The sequence below is a fragment of the Triturus cristatus genome, chromosome 12, assembly GCF_964204655.1.
Source record: "Triturus cristatus chromosome 12, aTriCri1.1, whole genome shotgun sequence".
NCBI lineage: Eukaryota > Metazoa > Chordata > Amphibia > Caudata > Salamandridae > Triturus > Triturus cristatus.
This window is the reverse complement of record NC_140595.1, coordinates 412,499,017-412,523,697: the sequence shown is the minus strand read 5'-3', so window position 1 is coordinate 412,523,697 and position 24,681 is coordinate 412,499,017. Positions and strand designations below refer to the sequence as shown.

The 24,681-nt window shown below is 45.6% G+C and overlaps 1 protein-coding gene across 2 annotated transcripts in view; it reads left to right on the top strand.

Moving 5' to 3' along the window:
* Positions 1-24,681, top strand: part of TSHZ3 (teashirt zinc finger homeobox 3) — a 131,400-nt gene that overhangs the window by 4,602 nt on the left and 102,117 nt on the right. Inside the window, exon 2 of one of the 2 annotated variants that reach the window (XM_085637461.1) lies at positions 5,302-5,843. In XM_085637461.1, coding sequence (XP_085493587.1) covers positions 5,804-5,843 — 40 coding nt within the window. In that variant the 5' untranslated portion in view covers positions 5,302-5,803. Of the gene's footprint in view, positions 1-5,239; positions 5,844-24,681 lie in introns of those variants that run through there. The other variant, XM_085637462.1, reaches the window with a different exon arrangement.

Below are 24,681 nucleotides of genomic sequence, written 5' to 3'. Positions count from 1 at the left end.
GTGTGTTAGAGAAGCTTAATGTATGGCAGGCTGTGTGCATGCAGTGGAGGGTGTGTGCGTGTCAGTGAGTCTGAATTTGTGAGGTAGGCAGGGGACACGAGCGAGCTTCTGTGCTTGAGGGAGACAGGCCATGTTATGAAGGCTGTGTAAATATTCGGAGTAAAATTCAAATTTCTTTCACATTCTCAAAAAATTCCAGAGGTAGATATGTACACTCACAAAAGCTGCACATCTGTTGTGCACTTCTATGCACAGAATTCAAGAATACATCTTTGTAACCATCTGCACAATTCCACATGAAGAATTTCAACAGAAATGTGCATCTTATTTAGATTCTTTTTTGTTTGTCAACTGCCAAATGATTTCTCTTTATATAGAACCCCGTTCCATGATATTGCTCCCCATTCTCTCGCCAGTGCCACTTTGAAAGCACATTAACCTTTGACTTTGGTCGGAAGAGATTCGTGGGAGCTTCTTGGACCGGAAATTACCTGTGAATTGCTGGTAAATACATACAAAACGTCATCATGTTTTATGGGTAGCCCCACCCAGTAAGGCCCTCAAACCCGCCCATACAATTAAATCTGTAAACTTCTACCATGGGGTGGAATTTCTCCGTCTTGTTAATACAATTAGCATTCCAAATAAGCTGAGATGGAGCTTCAGCTTGGCACCTGCCCCCCCACCCCCCTCCCCCTCAACACAACCGAGTCAGTGACTTGAACTTCAGTGACTTGAACCCTCCACCGAGTCAGTGACTTACACCTTCCACCGAGTCAGTGACTTGAACCCCCCCCCCCCCCCGCCGAGTCAGTGACTTGAACTCCCCACCGAGTCAGTGACTTGAACTCCCCAACTCCCCACCGAGTCAGTGACTTGAACCTCAGTGACTCGAACCCTCCACCGAGTCAATGACTTGAACTCCCCACCGAGTCAGTGACTTGAACCTCAGTGACTTGAACCCCCCATCGAGTCAGTGACTTGAACTCCCCACCGAGTCAGTGACTTGAACCTCAGTGACTTGAACCCCCCCATCGAGTCAGTGACTTGAACTCCCCACCGAGTCAGTGACTTGAACCTCAGTGACTTGAACCCCCCCGCCGAGTCAGTGACTTGAACTCCCCAACTCCCCACCGAGTCAGTGACTTGAACCTCAGTGACTCGAACCCTCCACCGAGTCAGTGACTTGCACCCTCCAACTCAGCCGAGGCAGTGGCTTGACCCCTCCGACGCAGCTGTCAGGGATTTGACCCCTCCAACTTCACCGAGTCAGAGATCTGAGCCCCTCAAACCCAAAGGAACCAACAACTTGACCCTTCCTACTCAATCAAGTCACTGCCGTGACCCCCTCCATGTCAGACTCATCTGTGGATTTTCACAAGTATTACAAGTGCAACAGAAATTGATAGACAGAACAGATCATTAAAATACTTAATCCAACTTCAATAATCTTTCCTAACAAAATGACGATGCAAACACTCCTTAACTAGTCTCCCAGCACACTATACTAAGCAAATCGTGTTTTATATATGTAAACAGTGTTCTTACGAACTATTGTAATCAGGTCATGCGCTTTATGGTTAGGAATAACCAAATAAAGTATCTTTTATTTTTTTCTCGTCCCCCAGCACACTACATTTTAAACACCATTAACTGGCTAACAGGAGGTGACATTTGTTATTATTTTACTCACTTGAGTGGACGTCAATACACAATATACTTTAAAGAAATTGTATGGACAATTACCTCCTCGTTAGTCTTCCTCGCCACATGAGTTCACTGTGTTACTCATGTGGCGAGGAAGACTATACTCGGAGTAATGAAGATTACCGGTAAGTAATCGGGGCATTACTAACTACCGGTGTAGGTGTATGTATTACAGTGAATGACAGGAGACATTCCACTCACCCATGAACACACCCATGCATCCACACCCACGTGTGTTCAAAACCAATTCAAGGCATACTATGTGATATCACACAACCATTCCAAGCAGTGCTTAATTTGAGCAGGTGGTTTCTGGTGCTGGACACCAGCACTTAATCGTCAGCACCTATAACAGTCTACCACACGGTGGTGCTGTTTGTCTAATTTAGTGATGAGCACAACAGCTGTTTATTAATTCATCCTACATTTAATATGACTGCTACCTGCCTCACATGCCATTCCTAAAGCTTTGGGGAACATGTATTGTGTCTGAATTGTCATGCTTGTAGGAGTGTGATGGTTGGTAGTGGTGTTTGTACTGTCATTGGCAGCACTGGCAAGGGCAATGGGGGGGGGGGGGGGGGGGGTGCAAGTTGCAGTAGCTTCCAAACGAGGGCCCTGGCGCTTATTCGTTTACAAATTAAGCACTGAATCCGAGAGGAGGCCTATGCAAAGTTATTATTATGCAACATAATGTCTTGTAATTCTCGAATTTAACATTGCACAAATCATGCAAGAATCGCACCGCTTTACATGACGTGAAACTTCGTATGATTAGTGCCTGCAAGAGACTCGTTAGGGTAGAGAATGTCTCGCGAGACATTTTGCACTAAAAAGTCACACATCCCTCTCGGAGAATGACTTCCAATGAAGGCATGGTTGGTTGTAACAGAGTGGCAGAGAATGGGTGTGAGGCTTCCACTAGGGGTGGGTGTGTGAGTGTGTGCACGTGTGTGTGTGTGAAGACATCAGCATGCGAGGTAGCCAGTTGTCAAAGGCTGTGCGGAAGGCAGATAGTAGCTGTGAGGCCTTAAGAGCGCACTCACGGCTGTGACTGTAAGATCACTCATTGTGGATGGCGGTTCGTCTCAGTGATGGAGAAAAGTGTGTGAGGCTGCTGAAACCTGCTACTGGCTACGCACGTGAGGGAGGCAGATGGCGTGCATGTGTGACGATTAGTCTCTGTCAGTGGACATTTTTTGCAAGAAAATCTCAATGGATTTCCATGAAAAAATCATGAGTATTGGAACTAATTTTCCTCGGCTGTAATATTGTTTTTTGTTTTTTTTGGTTTTACCTTTGTGATTCCTCGTGATTTTCTTCTATGAATTGACAGGAAAGTTGTGTAATATTGGAGTCAGTGACGAAACTTTTGTATACGTTTGTCTGATTTTCACCTTGTCCATGGAACTACCTGTCAGTTTGTGATAAACACTACTGCACATGTGGGTCAGAGTGTGAAAGGATGGCGGTGCCTGTCGGTTTGGTCTCGAAGGAAGTTTGCATCTTGTGTGCAGTTGTGTCTTTGCCAGGGAGTAGCAATCTCTGCCATTCAGTGTCTGTATAAGCCTGAAGGTACTTGTCAGTGGGTGCGTGAGGCATGCCGCTCTAGTCAACGTGAGAGGACGTCAGTGCCTGGTATGAAAGGTCAGATACTGCCTGTGAATTTGTGAGTCGGTGTCTGTCCGTGTAGGTGAGACTGAATCTGTGATATTCCACCTGTGAGGAACACTCTCCGAGGGTGAGCATCCCATCACCTGTGAGAGCCAATCACAGCAGGCGAACCGCACTCTGTGCCAATCTGCCTGTGAGAGGTGCCCAATGGCTGTTAGACTAAAAGCGGGTGACTGTCTGTGAGGGAAACTGTGTCACTCATCCGTAAGAGGTGCTCATTGGCTGTCGACGCCTGAGAGAGGCCGTGAGTGGATGTTAGTGGCTGTGTGAGGGCACCACATAGCTCTCGGTGCTTGTAACATGCAGCAGGGGTCTCCAGGGAGCAGCGCGCGTCTTCCTGTGCCCGAGGGGGGCAGTTATTACCTGTCAGTGACTTAGAGAGAGGCACTGTGTGCCTGCAGTGACTGGGGGAGTCAGTCGGTATTTATGAGACAGACCCGGCCTCTGCGAGTCGTCCCGGTGCTTTAAGAGGCACACTGTGTCCTTCATTGCCTGTGAGAAGCAGTTTGTGTTGGCTTTTGAGAAGCAGTGAACAAACATCAAAGGAATGAGTGAGCTGCAGTGCGTGGATGCGAAAATCAATTAGTGGCAGTTGGCGGTTGTGAGAAGGAGTAATCCATTGGTTCACTCAGCTCGTGTCTGTGAGCGGCAGTGACTGGTCACGGTGCCTGTGGGGGGCAGTTATTGACAGTTAGTGCCCGTCATCCTCGCTCAGCAGCTGCAAGTGAACTTGTGAGCTGGCTTTTAGCAGAGATATCCTAGTCAGTGGCCATGAGGGGGTACAGCCTGTATTTCAAACTCACAATATCGGTGGGACAGAAAATCGAGGACAAATTCAAAATATCGAAAACGATGTATCAACATGTAAGTCTAGATTTTCTACAACTAACTCCGAATATACATGCCTAACCCGGGGCATATACCTGCAAGTTACTTCAATTGTGGAGTTACATACAGTAAATCTAAACTTCCCTATATAGACTTACTTTTGGATATCTTATTCCTTGATATTCAGTCCTCGAGACTATCGTATCTCGATATTGCTGGTGTTGCTATTCAGTGGTACAAAGTTCTGTGAGAGGAAACGAGCAGCTCCTAATGGCTGCGATAGTCAAAGTGTGATGCTGAGTGCGTGACATAGTGACTCAGTCATAGCAGCGGTGAGCTACAGAGGGGGGCTGTGAAAATCAATTTGGGGCTCTCATTATTTGTGAAAATCAGTGACTGGGTGTGAAAAGGGACTAACGGCTCTATACATGGGCGAGCCGCTAGATTCAATAAAGCGCTATACAAGTGTCAACATATATTCAGTCATGAGTTTCCTGGGTGACGCAGTTGGTGCCTACCAGTTTCTGTGGTGGGTGGGCACTCAGTGGCAGACAGTGCTCTTGTAAGTCAGCGAGTGCGTGTGAGAGAAAGTGAGTGGCAGTCAGTGCCAGAGCAAATGAGTCCGTGCTGTCATTTAGCCATCATCAATTCAGTCAGCGCTTTTGAGCAGCTGCCTGTGGCTGGCACGGTCAGCCTCTGTTGGTCATGGGGTGTGAAAAACGGTGGGTGGCTGTAGCGCCAGTGAGTGCGTGAGTGTAAGGTGCTGTGAGGTGACGCGGGGAGCATCCGACGACAGCTCTGAAGGTCCATGGCCGTCAATAGCTGTGAAAGGCAGTCAGTGTGTGAGCTCTTCAAGGCTGTGGAGAGAGTGTGTGGCTGCCTGCGACCATGAACGCCATCCAGCGCCTCAGCGAGGCAGCGAGTGGCTGTCAGTGCGCGCGAGAGGCACTCCGTGGCAGCCAGGGCACGTGTAAGTCAGTTAGTGGCTGTCAGCGGCGGTCAGTGTCAGTCATCGCTGTGAGTGGCAGGCAGTGCCTGTGAGAGGCAGGATCTCTCTGACACACTGAGTGACGCTCTCGCTCTTCCTTGCAGCTTCGCCTGTTGCCGTTGAGAAGAGCCTGGACGGAGGAGCACCGGCTGGAGCTGGGCGCCCCCCGCCCCTGGATGCGCACACGGACCCCTCCTGCCCCCGGCCCGTCTCACCCAGTCGCAGCCTGACCCCTCACCCTCCGCCCCAGCAGCCTTTTGGGGACATTTCTTCCTGTCGCGGTGCGATTTTTCGCTGTGTTTCTCTCAAACTTCCCTGCTGCTGCCAGGCGGCCGCCGCTCCGTGCATGAGAGCCCCGGGCAGGCGAGCCCCGGAAGGGGGTCGGTGGGGCTAGGACCGCCAGGCGGCGGAAGAAGGGCTGCCGGCAGCCCCTGGACTACCCGGACACCAGCAGGAAGCCCCCAGGCACGACACGGAGGCAGGACCGGCAGGCACCCCGGCACGAGGGCGGGCAGCAGTGCAGCCCGGCGGCAGGACGGGCAGCTAACCGGCCCGGCGTGGCCCCCGGACCCAGGACGGGCAGCAGCTCCAGCAAAGCCCGGCAGCATGCCGAGGAGGAAGCAGCAGGCGCCCCGGCGCGCAGCAGGTACTCAAACAAGCTCCTTCCGCCGCTGAGAGTCACGCGTCCTCCCTCCCTCTCACGCAGGGCGCACGCACGGCAGCCCTTCCTCCCGGCGCTACCTCCCTCTCACTCATGGTACTCACTGGCTTTAACCAAGCGCGCACACACACAGAGCACCTCTTTCCCTCACTGCCACAACCCTCACTGATTAGCTATTCCTGGACCTCTCCCTGTCTTGGCTCGGGCTGCATCAGTTCCTCTCTCAACTTGGGCCACGGGCTGTATCCGTTCCTCTCACTCAGTCAGGGCGCTCCCTGGATCGCTTCCGATCGGGGCACACACTGCCCTCGGGGATCACACTGTATCCGTGCCTCGTACTCGGGGCACTCATTGAAGTGCAGCCTGGCGCTGGTGGCTTTCTCTGCTCTGCCCAGATCAAGGGACACACTGTCCTCCTCCCTCGCTGTATCTGTCCCTATCGGCGTACACACTGCACTAACCCCCTCTCACTCGGGAGACGCGCTGTATCCTACCGTGGTACTCGGTGTGCTCACTGCATTTCGTCCTATCACGTCCCTTACTAAGTACATTCCCTCGTCTCACTTGGGGGGCGGCCCGGCTACGTTGTACCCGTGCCTCTTACTCGACCTACACCCTCACTGAATGTCGTCCTCTCAGGGCACACGCTGCATTAATTGTTCTGCGTGGGTTGGCACTGCACCCGTTGCACTCTCTCCGGGCCTCTTTCCCCTGGTGCAGGCACTGCATTCCCTTCTCTCTCAGGGGAGGGGGCTCACTGCGAGGCTTCCCTTCCCCGAGGTAACACGTTAAAAAGCCTCCTCGCGCTCAGGCCACAGCCAAGGCATAAACGGAAGTCCCCCTCCACTCCTCCAGGGTTCACTGCAAGTCCTACTTTTACAACAGAGCACACATTGTATCACTCGGAACTCGCATTGTAAATCTTTCCGTCGCCCTGGGTTTATACAGCACCCCCTTTCTGGAATCCAGGCCAAGCATTCACGCTCATTCCTAAAGACTAACACGTCCACCCCTCCTCACTCATCCTACTCATTGCAGACTCCGCCTTTCACCATCTCACACTTAGGGTGTGTTTGTTGTTTGCACGGGACTGTTATTACACAAGTATGTTGACCCCTGTCTGTTTTTATCTGTCAAGATTTCAAGAGAGACAATGTTACTCCAGTTGTAAATAATCCACTGCCTTCACTAAGGACGCCCCCTGTCACCTGCAACATGACAGAAAATCCTCACAAGAGCACCCCCACACAAATAGAGCACCCCCCAAAAAGGCCTTCATTGGTCAGAGAGAACCAGCAGTGCCTAAAAGTCAGCCTACCCCCACATGCAGCCTCCACATTCAAACTGTGTGCAACACACACACACACACACACTCTGCAACAAAAGACCCTTTCCATACACCGTGAGCAACATTAACACCAGGCGTAGATCCAGAAGGGCACGATGCATGCCAGCTTTTGTGAATAGCCACTCATGTGTGTATGTGTGTGTATATATATATATGATTTGTATGTAGATTAATTGTATGTAAATGTATTTTCCTGGATATTATGTAAATCTGACAGAGATAGGGCATTGTTTGACCTATGTTTGACCCCACTAACTCGCAACAAAAGGGCATTCTCCACTCCATGCCACAAACTACACCTGAAGATTAACACTCAACTTCCCAAAATAAATCCCAAATATCCAGCATTAAGCATTCAGCACGGTGGATAAACTCTAAAAACCTGACAAAAGAAATCAATCAGTGTTTAAGTAAATTAGCATTATCCCTAATGTTACCCTAATAGGCGACCACCCAGCAGCCACAAAGAACTCCCCACAGACTTGAACTGGGCGCTCCAGCTCTCAACAAACTGCAGCTGAAAACAAACTAGTGTAGGTCTTGACATGCCACTGAACAGGGAACTAGGTCTCTCAGATAGTCACAATGAATATGTATGAGGGTAATCTACATATGATGAGCGTCTCCTGGAGGTTGGTTGGCTTTTTAGTGAGCGTTTTTAAAACAACACAGAATGTTGCTCTCTGCGGCTTAAGAAGCCGGCCCTACTCGGAACCCCAGTCACAGCCCACACGATACTCTCTACCTCGCACTGCACAGTGTAACAGGCAATCCCCGCCCTTCCAGGAGCACCCTGCCCATCACACACCGTGCCACCCAAGGAGTTTCTGCTGCCACTCCAGCCCTCTGACTCCGTCTCTGATTTACTGTTATTGTTTTTGGTGCATTTCCTTGTGTGTGTTTTTTCCAGACTTGGTGAAGAGAGCGAGATTTTGATTGGATAGTTTCTGTAGCCCAGATGAGCAGAGAAAACAAAGTTGCCTAAGACTGGGATGGGAACACCCAGGGCAAGCAAAGGTGCTCCCAGGGCTACTACCATGGGAATTTCAGGAAATGCATCCGTTGTTCATTCTACACTAGTTGGGTGCGACCAGGCAGGCGCAGCTGGTGACAGAGCGGATGTGTGTTGGGGTCTCCTTTTGAAGAAGGCATGGACGCCAACTAGCAGTCCCCCCCTCCCCCCTTCCATTCCCCTTGGTAGCCGCGGTGCTGCCTTTGGTTGCCCGAGTCCAAAGGGCCAAGAATAGCAACAAAAATAAACAATTCTCTTCAATTTCTGCAGTTTCCACAGCTTGTCATTTGAAAGAAACAGCAGAAAACGAGGGGCCGGTTGGGGGCTAGGGTGGGTGCTTGATTCTACCGGTAGGGCACCCCCTTCCTGTGTAATGGTGTAGTCCATAAATTTGAAAGGAATCGAGTGTGTCACGTTATCAGTTGTGAATAGGTACATGATGTCAGCATCCGGTACCCCCGGTATTCTGGCGCGCGGCTCTTTTAATGCTGCACGGAAGCATCACAGCGTGTGAGTACCGTCCCCTCTTAAGACCCCTCGGAGCGGAGCCTCTTTCCTTCACCGAGAGCACCTCCGTGCATGTGGGGGGTGGGGGGCAAGGGGTGGGGGTATGGATTATCGCCACCCTTGGTTTGATAGCTGATGGATTGCCTGCCACCCAGGTGCCTTTGATCTATTCGTTCCCGATAGACATCAATAAATCACTCTCTGAGGCGAGGCAGAGCACATGACCCCGCACGTGACTGGCCTCCCCCACGCTCTGGAACTTTCGGGGTCCTTGGAGTGCGCCCTGAGTGTGGGCAGGCACAGCTTGGCGGGGCTTGCCCCTCACATCCTCGCGATTCGAGGATGTGCTCTGCTAGAGGATGACAGCGACTTTAAAGTCACGATATTAATGATAAACCGGCGCTCGAAAAATAAAATATATATAAAAGGACAGTTTCACCATTGCAGCCCACTCTATAACTCAGGCCTTACATGTGCCCTGGTCTCTCGTATTTCCATCTCAAAACTGGGAAGTGGCGTGCCCCAGGCCCCCTCGAAGCATTACTCTACAGCCAGGAAATAATTCCTTACTTTTTTGTATCGTAATGCTTTACTGGTTATCGCCCCATTTTACTTACAGCTGTGGGAGTGTTTCCACCTTCTTCTGTGGTGGCTCTGCCTTCCATGCACCCGTGCACCTTTCATATGTTATTGCCTGACTTTTATTGTTTAAAGCATGGAGTTAGATTGTCACCTACCACCACATACATTTACATACATGTGTGTCCCCAACAAGCATACAATCGACAGAATTAAAGGCTAGTAACTATACACACACTCGTGTGTGGGTGTGTGTGTATGTATATGTATGTACATTTATATATATATATCGTTGTGACTTTAGTCACTGAGATTGTAACACATACATGTAAGAGGTGTCTGTATTGCTGAACCAGCTTTCACTTTATACTATGCTGTGGATATCTGCTTCCTTTGCCTCGGTCTTGATTCTGGGATGAATGCGTCCAAAGAAAGGCTGTGGTAACTGCACACTATGTCTGGAGAAAGTGTCTTTTGCTCCAAGCTCCATAAGATGGAGGTTTCGCCTTTGCAACCTGTATAATTGAGAATTTTATTTTATTTTTTAATTTTCACACAGGGTGAATGTGGACTTATGGGGGGGGGGGGGGTAAAGCCCTCGAAACATTGTCCTGTCACTTGACCCTGTAACATAGAAGTTGTTCCATTTGCAAATGACCACGCGTTATGTAGTACGAGTCACACCTGACCTATTGCGCATCTTTTTTCTGTGCCTCTAAGAAGTATTGATTAAATAACGATGTTGCCCAAGGGAATTAATATATATATATCCTCAAAGACCACATACCACACTCTTTTCCATAAAATAGCATGGCCTGTGCATAACAAAGCTATAAAGTAAAAAACTATGCATATATAAATATGCATACATAAAAAAAATATATATATGTGTGTGTGTGTGTGTGTATATAATTTTATAATCAAATGGTTTCCAGAGCAGAAGCAGATTTGTATGCTGTAATATTGGTGGTATGCTAGGAAGTCATATTAATGTCTAGGAAGGTGCGATAGGACACGGGTAAAGTCAGTTAAATGTCTGCCCCCACCTCTATGGAAGTCCCACTCGTCTTTCGGAGTATCGGGCCTGTCGAATACTCACTCAGTTTCTTCACAAGCCAGTTCACCACAGCTCCAGATCCAGGCTGGTAGTGTTGAAGCAGAGAGCAGTGCCTCGGTAAGGAGAAAAAACTGTGGTAATAAAGTCTTGTGAGCTGCTTGCGCACAGGCACAGAACAGAACAGCCAGGAAGAAGGGTTAGTTAAGATTTTTTTACGCACACAATTTGACTTCACGACTAATAGGGGATGGTAGAATAGCTCTGCTCGATCAAAACGACCCGTCACAACGACTTTGTCTCATATTTGATTTAATTGTCTCCCTCCTGACAGGCACATTCATCAATAGCTTAATGGTCAATCAGAAGTTGGCAGAGTGAGTGCTCTCATTCCTCCACAGGCACCGCCTCGGCTCGGCTGTACAGAAGGGCTCGGCCTAATGGATGAGAGGGGGGCGTATGGATAGCAGAAAGGTTACATATTCCAGAAGAGTGAAAAAAGGCCAATGTCCTGTTGGGGTGATGGGCTCATGAAGGAAGCAAGTGAACCTTGTGGGGTTTTCCAAACCCAGCACGAGCAGCAAGTCCACATATGTCCATCCACACAAAGTGCCGTGGCTTACATCAAGCTGTAGGCCTTGGCCCAATGGACAGGGAGAGCGAGCCCAGGTAGATTAAAAAATGGGAAGTTGTCCTCATGGTGTCAAATGAACCTTGTGGTCTTCTCTGCACCAGCAGCCAGACCACACATTTATCTGTTACGTCTGCTGAAAGCACCTTGCCTCATATCAAGTTGAAGGTTTCGACCCAATGGACAGTGAATGGCGGTGCGGAAGGTTAGAAAACAAGAGTTTGTCCTGATGGTGTCATGGGCACAGGCAGGAAACAAGTCAACCTTGTGGGCTTCTCTGCGCCAAGTCCACATCTGACTTCATTCTTCTGTAGAAAGCCTCTTGGCTCTTATCAAGTTGAAGGCATAGGGCCAATAGACCGTGCAGAGGGGGTACAGGGAGATAAAAAAAACTCAAGTTTATCCTGATGGCGTCATGGGCACATGCAGGAAACAAGTGAACCTTGTGGTTTCTCTGCACCTAGTGCACCAGCAGCAGGTCCACATATGTCTCCGTTCTTCTAGAGCAAGCCCATTGGCTCAGATCAAGCTGAAGGCCTTGGCCTAATGGACAGGGAAGAGGGGGGCACCAGAACTTAAAAAAGGGGGATTTGTCCTGGTGGTGTGATGGACACATAAAGAGAAGCAAATCACACAATTATCTGCGGGAAGTCCACATTGGGCTTCATTCTTCTGCAGAAAGTGCCTCTGCTTATTCGAAGGTCTGACCTAATGGACAGTGCAGCAATAGTTCAAAGGTTACTTATTATTATATATATATATATATATACATCCAAGAAAGAAGTGACTCAAACAGATAGATCCACCAAAGAACAAAAATATATTTCCACTACAACGTTATTTTTGTTCTTTGGTGAATCTATCTGTTTGAGTCACTTCTTTCTTGGATATTTTATTTCTTTGTGACTCATTGTATCCTTTGGGATCCAGATTTTTGACCTGGCTGGCTCTTGTTTTCTTGTGATCCTTCATCTTCAAATATATATATATATAGTTTTACAATCATATGGTTTCCAGAGCAGCGGCAGATTTGCATGCTGGGAAATTGCTGGTGTGCTAGGATGCCATATTAATGACCAGAACGGTGCAATTGTACACGGGTAAAGTCAGCTTAAATGGTCCTTTGCCCTGATGATGTCATGGATACTTGGAGGAAACAAGTGAACTGTGTTGACTTCTCTGTGCCAAGTCCACGTTTGACTTCCATAGCGCCGCAGAAAGGGCCTTGGCTCAGCTCTCGGAAGGGTCGGCCTCCTCATGGCCAGTGAAGAAATGTCGCAGGAACAGTCCGAGCGTTACTTAGAGCCGAGGAGTTAAAAAACGCGAATTTGTCCCGCGTGAGCGATGGGCACTTGCAGACAGGCGCGGCGCGCGGGCACCAGCAGCAGGCCCAGATTTGTCTCCCACTGGCCTCACAGCTGCGAGTTCGAAGGTTCATGGATGCTTTCGTGGCACAACGACGGCGATGACAAGTTGATCGCTTTGTAGCGAGAGGAGTGTAGGATAAAGGGAGGGGGAGGGAGGCGGGGAGCCGGAAAGATGTCTGCTGATTGGGAATTCAGGAAATACAGTCCCCAGCAGCAACCTTGAGCGAAATCTTGATTTTCTCTCCTATTCCGAACTGAAAGGTCCGTTCAGCCGTAAAAAAAGAAAAGTTGTTTTGCCAGCTTCATTAGTGTTCACCTAATTAGCTGTAAAGCTGATGGATTCCTGACAGCATTGGTGATTGGAGATGACAGGCTCCACGCAGTGTCATCCCGCAGAATTAGGTTTGCAGCTAGTTTGATGTAATCAAGTTGATATTACACAGTCCTGGTTGCCTTTAGTTGTGCATTAACTCAATTTTCTGCTGCAGGTGACAAATGGGCTTTGGTACCTGGATAATCATGTCATAGGAATTAAGGCCCGTTCGATGGTCCGGAGCACAATAACAACAAAGGACTCACAGCGAGAGAGAGGGAGAGAGGGTGAGGGAGAGGAAGAGGGAGGGGGAGAGATAGAGAAAATGTGTGTGTGTATGAGAAAGTGTGTGTGTGAGAGAAAGTATGTGTGAGAATGTGTGTGTGTTTGTGAGACAGAGAGAGAGAGAGAGAGTGTGAAATAGAGAATTAGAAGAAAACTGAAATTTAGAGAGAAAAATCAGCGAGAGAGAAAGAAAAAGAGAGAAAGACACACAGAAATAGAAAGCTGGAGTGAAAGAAAAAGAGAGCAGGGAGAAAAGACAGGGGAAGAACAAAATACTTGCTAGGAGATAAGAGAGATGATGAATGAGAGAGAGTGGAAAAGGAAGGTGAGAGATAAAAAGTCAGAAAGAAATGGCTAAGCGATAGGGCGAAATGGAGAGAGCAGATATGGGGGTGACGAGAGAGGAAATTAATGATAGAGGAGGAGAGAGACTTGGATACAGAGGCCAAAGAATGAGAGAGGGAGAAATAGAGATGGAAGGAGAAAGTAGGAGAAAAAGAGCAAGATAGGGAAAGAGAGGGAAAAAGACAGACAGAGGGCTGGCGAGTGATAGAATTAGATAGAGAAAGAGTGAACCAGAGTGAGAGCAGGAGATAGAAAAGTGGAAAATGACAGAACGTGAGAGTGGAAGAGAGAGAGATATGGGTCACACGAAGGGAAACTGAGTAAGAGAGAGCAAAAGAGTGAAAGGAAGATAAAGAGAGAAACAGGGGGAGAGTTTTAGAGTAAATTGGAGAGAGACGGGGAGCAAGGAGGGTAATAGAGCGAAAGAAAAAGGACAAGAGCGAGAGAGAGCGGTTTCAGACCACACAGACAGGCGTCCACGCTTTTCCTGTCTGGCCCCAGATTGTCTGGCTGAAGTGTAGTGTAACCTCCACCGGAAACGAGAGAGAAGCATCACTAATCTGGGTCATCTACATGGAAAACGCTACCAGTCTGCATCCTCTTTCATAAATACAAATAATGAGTTTATGTGGGAAAGTAATATCTTGTGTTTGTGTAGCACTTGTTGCTACAGGCTTGCCCTGTCATAGCCCAGTGGACACAAGTTGTGATTACTGAAAAGAACGGCAATCATTTTATCAGCCCCAGAATAATGAAAAGCGGAGCTGGCCTCTCTGGGATCTCACCTGCGAACCACAGGTGGCAAACTGATGTCCGCAAGACATGTGTTAACACACATCCATCTTGGCTTTGAGCAACCGAATGTGTTGGACCGCGGTGGGAATGCAAGAGGGTCTAAACACTCAGAAATTTTATATAACATTTATAAATGTGAAATAGGAATACTTTTAATGGAGGGGCACTTTCTTGCACAGAGTTGTCACAATGTATTTAGAAATAAAATAAAAAGTATAATGCAGAATTGCACTTGCTTCTCTGCGCTTCACTGAGGGTCAGCTTGCACAACATCACACCGTTTGCATGTGCAGGATTGGGCGCTGATTTATTCATACCCAGCTTTGTGGAAAGCTTAAGCTGAAAAATGGTAGTTTTGCCTTGGCTAGAATTTTCTAGGGATGTGGGAAAAAGGAAATTTCAGTTTCCACACACGCAAAGACAAGTGAACGATTTGCCCTCTATGTGGGAATAGGTGGGAAAGACCATTTTTTTGATTCAGGAGAAATAATTTGTAGAAAAAGGTGAAAAAATGTGTTGCCATCTTTTGGAAGTAGTGTCTGAGTCACTGGTCTGCGCCTCACCTAATTTGAAACTCATATTTTGAGGTTCACCCCAAATGTAATTGTTCAGATTCTTCTATTCCCAATTTTAACTTCATAATAATCAAGGGAGGCTCACCATCCCTAAATAATATTCATTCAGTAGTTTTCTTGATGACAGACAGGAATGACGTTGCAGAGTTCCATTATTGTGCAGTGACATCAGAGATTGCAAATTACACAGTATCCTTTCTCAATGCTACAATATTTCCCAAGCATGCCTGAAGCCTTTTATAAATGCAAGAAAACAATGCAGAGCTTCTCAACAATATTTTTGTTTAAATCTTTATTAAACATTTTGCATATAATAATAATCACAAGAAGAGTTACCACCATTGTTACATGGTCCCTAACCTCCAGCCCCCCAAAAGTTCCTGCGTATTCTATCCATGTAATAACTTTAACCATTCAGTGAGTGCATACCAATGTTGTATTAGTGGTCTCAGTATCATTGGTGGAGCTTACTTAATGCACACATATAATTATACAATTGCTCATTCAGAGCCCGCCTCCCCTTGCTCAGGTGGCGGTACCATCGCAAAAGAGTTCTGAGACCTCTCAACCATTATTAGAATTTACAAGAGCGCTCATTTTGCTAATAGCTAAAATATTGTACTATTTTTACACAACTGCTACCAATATTTTACAGATTGTTCTGAAAACATGTAAAATTAAAACTCTATTTGAAGGACTGCTTCCGGCAAACAGTTCTAGTGAGGGCTTAAATCCAAGTGGCGATGAAATAGTCCTTTTCTCCTGTCTTGATCTCCGGTCCCACATCTCTGTGCAGATCTTTACGAAGAGAATGCGGGCGCCTGGATCAGATCAATTTTCAAATACCCTGAAGGAATTTGAAAAAACAGCCGTTATGTATCTCTGCATATCCCCACAGAACAGAATGGGTAAAACCCTTTGATACATCAGTATCATAGATTCCAAACAAGGTTCTTCTCTGGGACTATCTGATATACTGCCGCACTGTTTCGGGGGGGCTCTGTGTTCTGCTGCAGCACAATCCCTGGTCCACTTTTGCAGTCGAATAGCAAACACTAGTGTCCATCTCACAGTAGTTTGTTTCTACAATGTTCACTTTACATAGATTCCACTCTGGCAGACTAGAGGTCAATTCACAAACATTTCTATTGCGCTTCATAAACCTAACAAGGCACCCAGTAGGTTCTGATGAACGAGTTGCACGCTACTCTGTAGGTTGTGCTTGTTTGGAAGACTGTGGCTTTGTAGTTGGGTGTGTGTGTGAAATGTTTCAGTGTCATGCGTAGGCATGTGCACACGTCACATGATTAAGAATGCTGGTTTGTTGTGCAATGAATGTGTGTGAGTGGAACTCACATGTACATGAAGTGATTGTTGGGCCTGTGCAGTGTGTCAGGCAGTGGGGCAGAAAATGTCAATGGAAATTACCTTACTGCACTCACAATAATATCTTTTGAGTAGATATAAAAATGCAAGAATTTTCTCCATCACACTTATCTTGTCTGGTCTTCTTACTTACACCTGATAGGATCATCAAAGCCAGGCAGAACATTTGGGAAAGTGCGTGAATCTCTCCAGATTTGTGTAGAACTGTTGTCTAGTTTAGAGAAAATGGAAAAAGTACAAGAAAAGTTCAGTAAGTAAAATAAAGAGACTTACACAGTCTTAGAAGAAACTCGCTCATGCGTTACTTAGATATTGCTTACAGTACACAGTCAAGAAAAAAGTTGTAAGTCTGCAATGTATGTGAACACTAGTCGCTTTTACGGCCACACTGTGGCACGCATAACAATGCATGCCTATGGAGAATAGGTACGTAAAATCTCAAAGTGTGGTAAACTATGCACCCCTGGAGTCATACCTTAAACATCTTATAGTTTTCACAATCAATGTATTTGATCCTACCCCTATGATCTATGCATCCACAGCTGATCTGGGGCATCCACTTTATTTTAGGACGCTGTGTGATTGTGTTCGCATGAAGGAGACAGGACTAAAAAAAACATAATATTTGCATTATTATCATAAACCATTCTGGGAAATGGTTTAACTCTGCAATTAGCATATCTACACTTTGATCATCCTTTTAGCTTTAAATGTATGCGGCCGAAGGTCACAAGGATCATATCACAAGGGCTTGGCCGATTTGCACAAGATGAAGCTGAACCACCGGATCCTTCAGATGGTTTCTGGATCACATTAAAGAAACAGGCTCAGGAGTAACAGAAATAATTGCAATGCTATGAAATATTTACTTCTGCCAAGGCTCCTGCTGATGTTAAATAGTATTTTTTTAAATATATTTCTTCCTTATTGAGCTGGCTTTAAACTCTAGTAACACTAAGAGCAGAATCCTCATAATGGATAATCCATTTGGGCTCTGCGCTATGAAGGTCCCCTGGTTTTCAATTGTTAACTCATTCGTCAATTTTGTGAATTTGCTTAAAGAGTTCCAGGAAAGCGCAAACTTATGCTTGTTTCATTAAACCGACGGATGTAATGGCAAGATGGACTCCCATGGCTTGAAAGTAGCCTGGTGTCTTTAAAATATTTTATGTTTGTTGTTTTGTCTTCCTTTGTCTCAAATTCACTATCTCAGGAGTAAGCCAACTTCATGACACTGAGTGGCAAACAAGGACAAACACTTGTGTGGTTGCTGGAAGTTTTCTCTTACCCCTGCCAAGAAAACAGTGTTTGCTTTAAAGTACACCCTGGTACTCCTAGTCTGAACTGCTGAAAGTCAAATGTTTGTTCTAATATGGAAATAGTTTCATGGCTTTAACACCTGCCTTTTTGAGGCTTGTTTGTGTAGTTAAATTAATTTTCAAAGGTGGAGCACATTTATTGAACGTGAATGATCGTCGTAAAATTGTGTCCTCTACTCTTTTGGCCAAAAAGGTATAAACAACACCAATGCAATATCTTAAAATCATTTAATATTTTTGTAATACACTTAAACTATTTCAAGGGAGTGATAGACAATGGGTAGGCAGGAATTTCCTCGAAAAAGAATTCCAGGCCTTGCTATCTATGTGGATGCAACAGAGTCGTGGAGGGCACTTCAGTTGAATTTTATACCACACACTCTTTAATATTTTAGTTTCAAATTGTCTTAATCATAAAATGACTCCTGAACACCCAGATTTGAAAAAATGTCAACAGGATCTGTGTGAAATTGTACGCATCTTAAAGCGCAGGATTGAATAGCATTAAAGAAATTGTAAAACTGGACGGGTGTGCCTTATACAAGCGGTCAGTACACTTCTAATGAGAAAAAAACGCAGACTGTCCAATAAAGCCATTTTCTCATTTCATGCACTGTGACCTAACCCTGGTGAGGATTGAACCAATGATATCCAGGCCTTGCACATACTCAGGATAACACCTACCTGTCTTTCTGACTTAAAGAAATGTGATAATCCCTTTAACATATTTGAAGTCCTTATTTGTAAGGCAGACAGGTCATTATGTCTAGAATCAGTGCGTCTAAATAAGTAAGCGAAAGGGCCCAGATTTGTTCTTGGAACTAGATGCAGGTGCAGTGCAGAGGCCTTGTTCTGCTGAACACCAAGGCTGCATGGTCTTCATTCTTCCTCACCTCGCCTTCTTCCACCAACCTAAACTTCATGTGTCTTGATCATACTCTTGTAAATTAATTTTCATCCCGGCTTCTCTGCCACTGTTTTCCTATCATTCTCTTCCCCCTTCTACCTCTCAGTCCTGTCTTTCTCTCTCCTGCTCTGCCTCAAAGTCTGATAATCAAAAATAAGCTCCAATCCCCAAAGTTGAGTGCTGGTGCCCACCACCGGCAATCACCTGCACAAATTAAGCACTGCTGTGAACCAAGGCGGTGTTACTGTGTGTAGACATAGCAGACATAATCTCTCCCAAAAGTTCCAAGACTTTCAGTTTCAGCCTCTTGTCCACAATTTGCATTAAACCTGCTGAGTTTTTCTGAACAAGGCTGAGATTTGTTTCCCAGTAGCACAGTGCAAAATGATTTGTTCTGGCTGATGTTCGCTTTTTACTGGTTCTGCGCGAGGACCAATGCAGATGATAAAAGAACACAACTGTGCGGTGACTTGAAAAATCTCTCTGAACGCCGCCCTGCTGAAAAAAACAGAATTTTCCAGAATCAGTTGGCGGTGCTCAAATTACCTTGACAGCTGTCAATTAGGCCTTCACTGTTCTCCTGGGTCACAGTTTATTGCGCGCACTTGATGTTGTCATTGGGCTCCCAGTTTTGCCTTGAGCGCTTTCTCGGCTCGCGCGAGAGTCAATAACTGATGTATCAGCACTTATCCCTCACACTGGCTCACAAGTCTACAATCCCCTTCGCTCTTGGTAGAGATGGTTTTGCAGAGTGATCAGAATGACTTGTGACTGCTGCAGGGTGTGAGAGGCGGTGATTTAGCAGATTAGAGGGCTCTCTTTGGGACCCTAGCAGCTTTCAGTTTATTTTAAAATGTTAAACAAACACTGGATGAAGAGTGCAGTGTTTTAACATACATGCATGCATCGGCTCTGCGATTCCTGAAGCACATAAGTCTGCCAAAATGTTATATTTCTGTGTATTAAAAGATGCGTTACTGCTATGACTACAGAAACGTCTGTAAAGATTGTCCATATTACAGAAAACTAGTCTGTAATAAGGAAATGGCAGCAAACTGGCACTATACCTTCTTGTTTAACAGTACAAACGTTATTATATCAGTGTGAAATTAGTATTTTATTCTGCATTCTATTCCATTATAGATCAGTGCAATAGGCGAAACAAATTTATTTGGAGTTTGGGTGGGGGCAAATACTTTGTGATTCCGATCGGAGAAATCAGTGCTTAATTTTGAAAATAAAAATAAGGGCAGGACCCCAAAGTTTTTCTTGGAAGCCCACCGAAGGGCTGCCGAATGCTGAGACTGCAGAATACCAAGGCTGCTTAGACGTAATCTCTCCTCACGGCTCCTTCTTCCACCACCGTGCATTTCTTGTCCTTTTATCTCAATCTTGCAACTTCTCTTTTCATCCTTGTTTTTTTACTTTTTCACTGTTTTCCTGTCTTCCTCTTCCGCCTTCTTTCTCCCTTTTATGCCTCGCTCTCTTGCAAAAAAGGAGTGCGCCACCTGCAATTATTGGCACAAATTTAGAATTAAGCACTGGGAAAGAGGGACTATCCTGCACCCTGTATAAAATAGGATAGTTATTTATTGAAAGTCTTTTGTGAAGCAGGCAGCACTAAGAATGCTGTGGCAACTTGAAAGCAGTTTGTCAAAGTTATGCATGCTCATTTCCTCGGCGAATCCATGCTGGCGAGGTAAAATGGCGCCCTCGTTGAATTAAAACACTGTGACCGAATAAGGGGCGACGAAGCACTCCAGGCGCCTGTGAGTGAAGTATTGGCGCCGTGGGAGATGCTGTCAATGCTTTTATTTGTAATTCAGGTTGATAGTTGGATAATTATTAGGGAGCAGATGAGGGCTAGTGGTTAAGCTCTCCACTCGAAACCTGGGGGCACTGGTTCTTTTCTCAACACTTGCACTCAATTGTAAATTGCATGAGTTTGGGCAAATCACATAACCTTAATCTGCCTAAAGTTGCAAATATTTTTGAAATCTGCCTAAAATTGCAAATATTTTTGAAAGGCAAGGCAATGCAGTTGGAAATAAGGGAAGGGTAATGTCACTGTAGAATACTAGTTGATGACCTGTACACCACAGCGACCCAGCTAGGTACGTGCTACATAAATAACAACATGTACATATACAATCAAAATGATGGCTGAATCTCACAGGTAGAAGGCATTTGAGGTTCTTCCATGGTTAGGGATAGAAACCTTGCCTGGCATGACCTGGCAAATGAGTACCTTGAGCTCAGATCATCAACATCAGTCTTGTTTAACCAGTTTGGTCTCCAGGACTCTGGCTAAGACAAGGCCATCTCACTGTGTTATCTCTCGTTGTGTAATAAGCCCACTGTGAGATCTGTGATGCCACAGAGGCCTGCTGGCTGTTGTACACACAAACACATTCCACAAAATGCTCTTAAGAAAGGCCTACATCCTGCAGGGAAGAGGGGATGGCTGGTAGAGCAGTTGCCTTAATAAATGAGTTTGCATCTGATATGTGAACTTCTGAACCGAGGCTACCTTGCATCATCCATCTCCAGCTCTGACTCAAGTCCCTGCGACAGGGATTCCTTCCTTTGTCTGGTGCGCAGTGTTCAATGTGTTGGGTTCCTGCAGCTCTTGGGTGGACTTCAATGAGCACATTTGAATGAGTAAGTGACATTTGTCTGGGAAGAAGGCCGGTCCTTTTGTGCCTACACCTCTAAGCGGTGTATGCTGTTTAACTGATAACCAATGCAGATCCACTGGATTTAGACTTTTAATGAAGCTGAAAGGAAAATATTTTACTAGTTCAAATGTAATGTTCCAGTAGTTATCTATGTATAAACCTTGTGCAGTATCCCATCTGAGGATGGCCTGCCTCTTGAACAAAACCGGGTCACAGCACAAGGCCTGGACTGCTGCTGTGTACAATCGCAATCAGGAAGTGAGCAGGCAGGGTTGGATTTGGATCAAAAGTCGGCCCGGGTACACCAAAAAAAAAGTGGCCCACATTTGTGTATTGCCTTTCCACAAAACACTGCTTCGGGAAATTTTATGAAAAGAAAGGGGGCGGGGGGCATGTTTTATTAACTTCACTTAGATACAAAGAAATGCCCAGATGAGTTCACACTGCTGAGACACAGATGAATGCAAGTGATGCTCAGGCCCCCTGCCCCCGCTCAATCAGCATACATTAATAGGCCGGCCCATCTAGATAAATGGAGTGATACCTCGGCCCATATGCCTCAAGAAAGGCTACTCAGGCACCCACTGGGCCGCTGGCAGCATCCTAACAGCACAGACAGCCCCCAGGCTGCCCAAAAGCAGCCCACAGCTAGAACTCGGCTACCGGCCCTTCGGCCATTTCCTGAGTGCCCGCATTACCAATCCAACCCTGTGAGCAGAAAACCAAGAGATAAAAAATAAATTCTCAAACGTCTTGTGCATCTTGGAAAGAACCTCAAAGTTCCACCTCTGAAATCTATCCATCCATCCATCCGTTTGTGCCAGAGAAAATAAGTGTGACCAAATAACTGTTTATTGTGTATAAATGTAAAAACATACACAGATTCACACATTTGTTACCACAGTAGAACCCAACTTACGAGGAAAAACGCAGCTTTGTGCCTCCCTGATTCCGTTCTACAAAATCTTTCCAGAAGAAAACAGCTTTGACCATACTCACCAGGCCTCACTAATCTGATCTGATTTCACTGCACAAATGTAACTCCTTGTGCTATGATTATTGGTAAACAGAATGGTTTACAACTACTGCACATGAAAACACAGCATGACATAAACCACACGAGCAGTTCCAACGAGTGTAATGTGTTCTTTGTTTAGGGAGGTGATAGTCATCATGACTCATGGCCTCTCCACACTCTCATTCAGGTAACAAATAGCATATAACACTCTGTCCATCTGCATATATATTATATAGGTGTGCCTAAAAGTAATCACATCTGATCCCTGAGTTTGTTTTGTGCCCATTTCCATTATCAAAGCACAAGTTCCTTTTTATTGTGCGTTTTCCTTGAAAGAATTGTTGCGCATACTCGAAAAACGTTTCATAAAGGTCCCTATGCAAGGCGAGCTTAGCCTCTGCAGTGAGTAGATTGATGCTCTGGGGATTGAATAAAGGTTATGCCTGCATTTGTGGGTGCCTGCACCAGCATGCAGTAACATCTGACCTTGCATTTGTTGATGGCTGGCCTTGATCTAAGACGCGTTCCCCTTGGATCGAGTAGTAGTTACGCTCGCATTGAAAGGTGATTGTCGCTGCTTTGAGCGAAGTTTGCTTCTGCGTTGGCTAGTGCTTCATCTTCCATTGAGTAGTGTTTTCCTTTGCGTTTGTTGATGGCTTCCTGTGCATTAAGTAAGGTTTGCACTTGAAATGAATAATGTTTATGCCTACCGCAGGCATTGCGTCACTTGTGTTTGTGCATTAGTTGATGCTTGCGCCTGTGTTGATTAGTTTTTGGGCCTGCCTTAGCTAGTGCTTGTCTTTTCACTGTATAGAAGACCATATGTCACTCATTCGAGCACTGTTTGACTATGGTTCAGCATGATAAGGCCTGCATTGAGCAGTGCTTCAAACAAGCATTGAGCTGCAGTGTGATGTCTGCATTGACCAGTATCACCCCTTCATTGAACAGTGTGTGCCCCTGTATTGTGCCTTTTGTTTCTACATTTATCAACTGCTGCATTGAGGAGTCTTTGCCCCTGCCTTGAGCAGAACTCACCAATAATTTCTTGTGGACTTAAAAAGTTACTTTGCATTTTTCAATATTATTTTTAGTTTTTAATTAATGTGTATATTTGGTGGATTCCTTCTTGCACAAAACAACCCCACCATCCAGGTTTCAGAAGTCTGCCCGGAAACAGCGCCAAATCTGCTGCTTAAAGTCCAAAACAAAATTCAACTTAATTGTATTTTATGACAACAGCAGGGACAATGCACAGCCAGATATATAAGACGGAGCTGTAATTAGACCGAATGAAAGAGCTTTTACTTTAAATAAAATGACAAATGCATAAAACGGTCACGTAATAAGATAAGATGACAATTTCATATTAACGTCGCTTGATTCAGTGTAGGATACGTGCATTTCAAAGTCTGTAATCCATTTGTATCCAGACAGATTAATTCCCCATTCCAGCCTTTGCAGTTAGTCATTACATTATTTTTAAAGATCCCTCTAAACAATGGATGCGTTTCTTTCCCTGCGTGTCATTACCTAAAGCATTAGGTACAGAAGGAAGCCCCCCCCCCCCCACCCTCATGAGTTGAACATATTTAAAAATGCACGACAGACTCCAGTTCAAAGAAATCAAAGCCTCCATCTGAGTGGAATGTACAGTATTTTCCCCCCGGAGACTCGGGAATGCAAAACTGCACATTAGTCGTTTGAAATTAAAAAAATATATTTGTCATCGTCGGATGTGCACAGTCGAGATAAAAGAATCTTTATTAGACAGAGTTGGACGTTTTCCTATCTGTAATTACTGAATTTAACATACGAACACAGCTGATACAGTAAAAAGAATATTTCCATCGTACAAACAGGACAATTAATTGCCTTTTTAGAGCGGCGTGCCATTGATCCCAGTTAAATAAACCACCAGGAATTATTTCCAGTAAACAATTAATGGTATGTCCTGTGCCGAGAATGCTAAGTAGGAGGTCATGGTACCTACAGAGCTACGCCCCCCCCCCCCCCCCCCGCAGCGTCATTAAATTATTTGCTTGCATCCACAAGGTGTGACTCCTAAAGAATAATTTAACTTTGTGTTTGTGCATAATTGTAAATTATTAATGCACACTGTCAGTACACATGTTATTAATTCGGAGTCTGTTTTCCTCACCCGGAACATCTGTTAGAGAATCTTGCAGGCAGAGTGATATCGCAGTAATGGTTCACCGAATGCCACCCTAGACTTTTCCCTGCCATCTGCACGGCGCCGCCCCCATTTATAGGCTCGGTTACAACGTATGGCACGGTAAATTAATTTGCGGCCTAGTGTTTTAACAACCATGTTTACTGAAGGGCAGTGCGGTGCTTTTAAACGCGGCAGCAAGGCATACAGCTAGTGCAGCGGTCATAGTTTGTGTCGAGAAGCACTGATATCTTACAGCAAAATGGAAAATGTGGAAACTGGGGGAAATATTCAAGGCCCATCCTTTATTTTATATAAACTCGGTGGCGAATGTTTTTTTTTTAATTTGTTTTTATCATCTGCGTAGTGCATTTTTCCAACCTCCAGAAGTCGATGTATTTTCGACGACTGTAATCTCGAAAAAAAAACGTCCTTTCGTCATAACAGCAGTAACGACCCTTTTGGCGTACAAGCGCGTGGGTATCAAAGGTCAAAAGTGCACGGGACTACACATATGAAAGATGAGGAAGT